The 7,810-nt window shown below is 35.9% G+C and overlaps 1 protein-coding gene across 3 annotated transcripts; it reads right to left on the bottom strand.

Moving 5' to 3' along the window:
* Positions 1 to 560: 560 nt before the first annotated feature.
* LOC132171507 (uncharacterized) lies at positions 561 to 2,647 on the bottom strand. Of its 3 annotated transcripts, none has more exons than XM_059582834.2 (3): positions 2,594 to 2,647; positions 1,742 to 1,844; positions 561 to 1,628 (listed from the first exon to the last, which is right to left on the bottom strand). In XM_059582834.2, exon 3 carries the CDS (start codon positions 1,575 to 1,577, stop codon positions 657 to 659), a length of 921 nt encoding a protein of 306 aa, XP_059438817.2. In that variant the 5' UTR covers positions 1,578 to 1,628; positions 1,742 to 1,844; positions 2,594 to 2,647; the 3' UTR covers positions 561 to 656. The 3 variants fall into 3 exon arrangements, with proteins under 3 accessions (XP_059438817.2, XP_088367344.1, XP_059438816.2); XM_088511218.1 differs by lacking the exon at positions 2,594 to 2,647 and adding an exon at positions 2,494 to 2,516; XM_059582833.2 differs by lacking the exon at positions 2,594 to 2,647 and adding an exon at positions 2,089 to 2,479.
* Between the last annotated feature and the right edge of the window lie 5,163 nt (positions 2,648 to 7,810).

The following is a 7,810-nucleotide window of genomic DNA, read 5'->3' as shown; positions in this document are numbered from 1 at the left end:
ATTGATGGATTGTTGGCCATAAGTAGATAAATCATATGCAGAAGTACCCATGCCAGTTAAACCAAGGAAATGAGCGGGAAAATTAGGGATTTAGTGCCTGTTTCATGGAAGCCAAACATGTATCCATACTGAATTCATCTTTGCTGTAGCACCATATCTTCAGCTCCTATAACAAAAAGAATTTGAACCCAAGTAATAGTTGTTTGCCAAGAGGGAAATGCTGAAATAGGTCTAGTTCTTTAATATTGATTTTGACTTAAAATGAAGGGCATACTCACAGTAAAGGCACACCAGCTTCACACATTGCTGATGAAGGGAGCTCTCAATGCAACAAGTTAGAAAGATACACCAAACTACACTGCTTGTTGCATAAATAAACTTGAAGGGTAACAAAGAGAAGCTTTAGATGATCACTATTTGAATAAAATTCCCAATAAAAACAATGAAATTTACAATGTAGGAAGGATATACAGCCAAGTAATATCAAAATTATCTCTAATCTATGAATGGTTCATGTCACGGAAGAGGGAAAAGGACAAGAAGAAAAGAAATGGACCATGTAATTAAATTTAGTGAAATCCGATCACAGAGTTTATAAAAATCAACACTCACTAAAAGCTTCTGTTAGCACTCAATGAAGAATCTATTAAATCTCTCTATTCATTCTTCCAAGCATACAAAATCAGCGAGAAACCTAGACATTGTGATTTAGAATCCGAAAATCTCTGCGAGAAAGACAATGGCATTAGACTTGGATCGGCAAGGGGCTGGCTAGCCCACAACTTCTCAGCCGAGAGGCATGTCTGGAACATAAAAACAGCATTTCCAAGTGATGCACCAAAGAGCCAATTATGAACATCCCACAAAACTTCTATGGCAAGCCCATCAACCAGAATGGTATGATTCCCCCGGAACTTCCACCGAAGCCGCTTCACCTGCATTACGGGCTTGCTATCTACGCGGATCACCAGGCACGGATCATTGACATTAAAAGTGTCACATTCGATGACAAGATCGTGAATTTGACCATTATCACAAAATTGAGCCTTGGTACAGAACACTTTCTTGCCAAAAATATGCTCTCTCTTCGCAATGAAAACAGCATTAGAAGGCACGGGGCTGGCACTAGTTTTCTTGAAAGCTTCTTTTCTCAAATCCCCAAGAAGGAGAACCATTTGCCGATCAACGAGAACCGCAACAAAAAATCCTTCCAAAGGCTCAGGCCCGGGTCCGAATTTCGCCGAAGAAAGGTCCCAATATATATCAATTTTACAAGAATAGGCTTCTAAACTCTTGGATCCTCTTCTCTTGGAGAACAACCAGGGTTTAATATCAACCTTACAGAGACACTGATTTGACGAATCGTCGATCCCAACTCCAAGGCCTTGACCCATCAAATTCTTACTCCATGTGATAGTAATCAAGCAAGACCGGCCACGTAACCGGCATTGATAGACACAAGTAACTAAATTCTGGGCAGCCCTAGTAGAGTTCGATGAGGAAGAATCAGCAACTTGAACCCCATTTTCACCAAAACAAGATGGGAAATCTCTCATCTTCACACCAAGAACTTGCATTTACTAATCCTAAAATTTCTTTCTGGTTTCTTGACAAATAGTTGGTACCCACTTTGGGAGTCGAACGAAAAAAGAAGAAGAAAAAACAAAGACAAATGGAAAGGACTCAGAAAATAGGCAACTCAAAAACGAAACCAACATAGAAAGCAAGAAGAGACCATTACCTCAAACTGATCAGAGACAAAATCAAAAACCCATCTCAGAAGTGCTCCCAAATCTGCTTCTCAAGCGCTGATTTGAACTGGGTATGGACTCTTTGATGCATTTCTGAGGCAATTAATCCAAAAGTTCATAGAAAGCACTATAATGTGCACATCTAAATTGAAGACAAATTTTGGGAATGTGTAGGGAGTAAATAACTAGAAACAGAGAAGCAGACAAGAAAAAGTAGAGTTGTTTCACTGTCAAAACCTCTGCCAAAACCACACAAGAATTAAAACAAAAAAAAAGGACGCAGACCCACCAAGAAACATTTAAGAAAGAAGGGAATAGAGATAAAATGCAAATATACCCCAAGATGGCGACCGCTTAAATAGTCCCAATCAAGGTGATGGAGACAAAAACGGTATTGGAGCAAGTAGCAACTGGGTATTGCTGGAAAGGCTGGGTTTTGAAGATTACTCTACACTGAACGGAAAAAAGCATGCCCTTTCTCATATTCTCTCTCTCTCTCTAAAGGACTTTCCTTTTAGCTGACATACCCACATGAGAAAGTGAGACAACAAATTTACTAACAAACAGAGACTCAACTCAGAGTTTAGTCTCTCTCACATTTTGGATAGAGAGATTTGCAAAGGCACAACATTGACAGGAGCAAGCTTTCTGAGATTTGATGGTTAAAACATTTAACATAAAACATATATATGCGTATGTATGTTTGTGTAGTTTTACGTGTTTGTGTATTTTAGCGTCTCACCGTTGTGAAGTATTTAAAGGTAGGAAAGGAGAGAAAAAGGAAGGGTCTGAGAATTGGGATTCATGACATGCGAGCACGATGATAAATCATGTATGCATACCTAATTTTCATTCTTGCGTGTTGAAAAAGACAAATGCTTTGACAGTGAGTGCAGTCACAGAGCCCAGAAGACCAGTTCTTACCTTCACCAAGAGAATAAACATACTCACAAAAATAAATAAATAAACACACTATTTCATTTCTGGGTTATATACATTTAACCTGAGGTATTTATCATTTTCAAAAAAATTCCTATAAATCCATAGCTACAATGCTTGCCTACATCAAACTATCATTATGCAACAAAAAAGTCAAAAGACTTGACGTTACTGTTTGACTGAATGAAAAAACAAATTTTGACCAAAATCTTCAAAAATACCCTTACCTTAGCAATTGAAAAACCCGAATTTACTATTTATAATTATTAAAACTAACTTTTTCTAATTTCTTTTAAAATAAATTCTAAGATGGCCGATCAACTCCATAATCTCCCTCAGTGGGTTAAGGGTGGCTCGTGACCACCCCTCCTCCTGGTTTAGTCACTCTTTGGGTTTTTATTTTTTAAGCATTTTAGTTTTTATTTTAATTTTTTTTAAAATAAAGATATTATAAGAAGAAAAACAAAAAAGTGGTCACATGCAATTTATACAAAGCAGGCTATCACATTTTCATCTAACTTATTCGTCAACCCTAACAAAGTGGCTTATTTGCCATCGAAGGCGACCACTTTTCCATCTAACCTATCGGCCAGCTCTAACAAAGTGGCTTATTTGCCAGTAGTTTGATATATTTAAGTTTTACACCTTTCAATTTATATAGAGCTTTTTGAAAATAGCTAGTAATTTTGGATTTTTTTTTAAAAAAATTATTTATTTAACCCATCAATTTTTTTCTTGTTTGTTCAGAAGCTAAATAGGTAATTATTGTTGATATTGTTGACACAGTCAAAATACTTGACATATATACTCTGACAGTGAGTGCAGTCAAAATTCAAAAAAGCCCAGAAGTGGCTTGACCAGGAATACCCATTTTTGGCTCCACCAGACACCATCACTGCCAACCCCATTATATCTCTCTCCACTATATTTTCTCTCCAAATCTTCTTTTTTTTAAAAAAAATAAAAAATAAATTGAAAGGGTGGATTTGATTCTAAAGGGTGATTGAGCAAAATGTCGAGGGAGGCCAAAGCTTTTTTGGCTTTGTACTGGAAAATCTCAAGTCATGGAGGACATCTCATGGAGCGTGGGGTTCACGCGCCAGTAGAAATGAGACAGTTTGAAATGGCTCCACCACTGCTCAACCATCCCATCACACACAAAAGTACGGTTCAGGAGTCAGGACGAAGGGAATCCACCTTTTGAGGTTGAACTGTGTGCGGCACGCGCCTGGTGGCGTGTGGAGAAAGAACCGTTGTTAATGTAAAGGACAGCAAAGATTACGAGAGCGGGGATTTGTTAATTCTTACTTTGTGGGAGATTAGACGTGGTGTTCACGTGTACTTGTCCGTGGTCGGTTGTAGTGCTTTACAGCCCAAATTTAGACCAATTATTCGGACTCAACTTGTTAGGCCCTGTATAAGCCCAATTCAAAAAACTTTTTTTTTTTTTTTTTTTTTGGGGTCTTCACATTTTCTTATGAATATGGAAGAATTTAAATTATTTTTTCATTTGAAGCTATTTTCACCGTTTATTTTTTTTTACGAGTGAATTTTTCACAAAAGACAAGCCAAATTCAATGTACAAATTCGTTTGTTATAATGGTAAACAACTTGTAGAAAAAAAAATTACTGAAAAAGATATTTAAATTTGATTTAAAAATATTCACATATAAATATTTTAAAAAAACAAACACACAAATTACTTCTTCGATTTAGATTTTTATTATTTATTTTCATTTTTGTCTGGTCAACCCATGTAACTTCTACTTTTTTGGATCCAAGCTACCAATTAAGAGTGGTTGACTTTATACTGTTATTCAATTTAACATTAGTGGCGCGAGTTAAAATAAATTTAATGATATCCATTGGGGATAAAATTTATTATAGGTCCCACTCACGCAATTTCATTCAGATAAATTACAGTTACGTAGAGTTTTATAATAATTCAGAATTTCAGGAAATTATCTCTCAACCGCCTTCTACTATTTGAATGAAGACAAACTATGGTCTATCAACCACCAGATGAACGTGGAGCCTGTAACGACGAAAAGTAATTGCATAAAACCCTATAAAATGGACGCAACGCATGAGGTAAAGGGATCGATCAAATCCTTCTCAATAAACCTTAGATCATGCTATATTTTGACTCCACATAAGAGTATTAACTTAAACATCGGAGTCTCCCTAGTTTCCGAACCGAGATTCCTTTAATGCTCTCAAACTATATCAAAAACTGCATCAACAATATCCATTTTTAAACCAAAACAAAAATAAATAAAATAAAATACAATTGCCAAGAAATGAGAGAGAATTAATGGGATGGATCCAATATAATATTCAAACTTCTGAAATAAGTTTGACTCGCTGTTTTGCGCAAAACTTGGAATTTTTATTTATTTAATTGAGTGGTCTTTATGAAGAAAAATTCGGACACAAAGAAAATTAAGTAGTCTAACCCAAAACTTACTCCTTAATCTAATGAAGCAACATCCTAAATTTTTGTATAATTTGAGATTTAATAAATTCTCAACTGAAACGGGATGTCGAGTTGGCAACCATCTAATTATCATCTTTAGACTTTAGACTTTAGACCTCAATCATCTTAGGCCCAACTACCAGGTCCATCCTAGACAAATTTAACTTTAATAATGTAGTTTACACGCTTCTTTGTAGGAAAACTTCTACTAGCTTATTGAGCACGGCATGATTTGGGCGCAATCATCGGACCAAAAGTATCATGCCAAACTTTTGTTTCTTCATGGACTTGTGCAAGTAACTGGGGGTCTCGATGGTGTTTCGGTGGGTTTCGACGGTGTCTTAGTTAGCTTTTAACCGAGTTTTGACGAGGTTTTGGTTAAGTTTGTCGGTTTGAGAATGAGATGCTTAAACTCAAAAAATTGTTTACAATTTTTAAAAATGTAAACTATTTTCTGAAAATTAAAGAAAAATTTTCAGTTAAACGAAAAATATTTTTCGTTGATTATTATTTTTCCTCGCACCAAACACTGAAAAACATTTTCTATAAATCATTTTACGTCAAAACAAACGAAACCTAAAGAAAAATATTATTCCAAGATGGGGATTTCTTCACGATCATGGAAATCGCCATCTTCAATTTGGATTTGTTGGAAATGAATCATTTTGAATACACATGATCAGGGAAGGAGTAGATGGTGTCAATTTCAGTTGTTTGTCGAGCAAATAAAGGAGTGGATATGAGGATTGAGGAGATTGTGATTGAACTTGGTTGAAGTTAGAAGTTAGATTCAGAAATCTCCTTGGTTGTTGGCCGGAAAATTTAATGTTGTGAAGAGTATGCAAGAGAAGTGGGACCGTGATTAGCTTAATAGCTATATTGTTTTAGCTCTTTCATAAAACAACCGAAGGTATAATTAGCCAAGTTATCCATCCAATAAGGAATACATATGATGATGCAGTAAATCACACAATCACAATCAAGCCCAGGTTGGGAGGGTATGCAAGAGAAGGAAAGAACGAGTATGAAGGCTTGTGGCAATGAATACCTCCAATGCCCAAGTAGGTGAAAGGTTTTCAGACAAAAGAAAAAGTTGTATATTGGACTCGCAAGTAAAGGTGGGTATCGGTTCTTAAAAGTCAATATCGGTCAGTTAACAATTGTCGGGTAATTCACCGATAGCATTTCGATAAGAAAGTATTATGAAAATTTCGGTTAATTTTGGTAATAAATTAATTTTGGTCAGTTAATCGGTTAACTGTTGGCCTTTTTTAATTGGGTCAATGATATTTTTAAATGAGTAAAAAATTGGTTGTTTTTGGGCTGAGATCAATCTTGGGGGCCCAAATAACATCTTTTCTATACGGGCTTGGAGTTTTAACGAGGATAAGGAGCTTTAACGAGTGTAACACTTTTCTAACATATATATTTTCAGTGAAAAATTCTTTTGCTTCTCATGGTTTTAAATGTTCACAAATTTGTTACAAACTTTAACAAAGGTCCACTATAAATTTTTTATACCAATGTCAGTTTGGTTCGGTTAACCGATAAAAATAATTTTATACCGATTAACCAAATCGACACCAGTATAAAAATTCATACCGATTTTCGAACCACAAAAGTCAATTGACGGTTAATTTCGGTTTAATCATCATTGGTATTGAGTGTCTTTTAGTGGCGTACGCCTCAATAGTCGTTATCGAATGTCAAGCAATGCCATGTACGTTTTTGTTTGCATTATAGACGTTACTCGATTTCTTGTAAAAAAATATAAGGATAATATGTTGAGGTGGCGGGAGGGGCGGTCCTCTACTATGCGCCCTTCCTTGCTTCTTAGTTCGGGGGTTGGCCGAGCTATTAGGCCCAAGTAGTTGGTGTTTTTGGACTCAAGTGTTCGGCTTTAATGGGCCTCTTATGCCTAGCCCTTCCTTGCTTCTTAGTTCGGGGGTTGGCCGAGCTATTAGGCCCAAGTAGTTGGTCTTTTTGGGTTCAAGTGTTCGGCTTTAATGGGCCTCTTATGCTTAGCCCAATTGGCTGGAAATTGATACATCAATATATATTAGCTTAAGAGTACTAGCAGCAGCTTTCCAAACATTTTTTCTCAATTTATGGAATAAAACTACTTTTTGATTTCCTATAAAAAAACACTTTACAAGAGATTCATTTATTTTTCCATAAATGAATTAAATATTTTTTTTTTATCATTGCAACTACGAGAGAGGAGAGAGAATTGTTGGGACATGTGAAGGAGAAATGAGAGAGAATAAGATGTTTTATAATTTAATAATGCATAGAGAGTCTACAGTGTTTCCCAATGCATTGAAAAACACTGTAAATGCCATTTGATGTTGGTTAAATTTGGAAGGTGTTTTTTTTATGAGTTTTTAGGAATTTTTCATAAATATAGAAAAGAAAATAGATTTTAGAGAGTCTGTTGCTTGTGCTTTAAGTCAATCTGCCTAAATTTGCCTATCCAATCATTTTTCGGCTGATAAAGTAAAGTCAATCTGCCTAATTTTGTCCTAGCCGACCATTAATACTGTCACACGTGTCTCAATAGACCTTAAGCAGTATGCTACCTCACCGGCCACTCTTTCCCTATCTTGGACGTGTACACTTCACACACAAGTAGCAGATTGGGTTG

The sequence above is a fragment of the Corylus avellana genome, chromosome 1, assembly GCF_965113065.1.
Source record: "Corylus avellana chromosome 1, dhCorAvel1.hap1.2, whole genome shotgun sequence".
Classification (NCBI taxonomy): domain Eukaryota; kingdom Viridiplantae; phylum Streptophyta; class Magnoliopsida; order Fagales; family Betulaceae; genus Corylus; species Corylus avellana.
The sequence above is the reverse complement of the archived record's forward strand: the minus strand, read 5'-3'. Positions and strand labels throughout refer to the sequence as shown.

Bases quoted from the DNA above. Each gene is read 5' to 3' on its own strand.
- LOC132171507 (XM_059582834.2), bottom strand. From the start codon at position 1,577: ATGCAAGTTCTTGGTGTGAAGATGAGAGATTTCCCATCTTGTTTTGGT.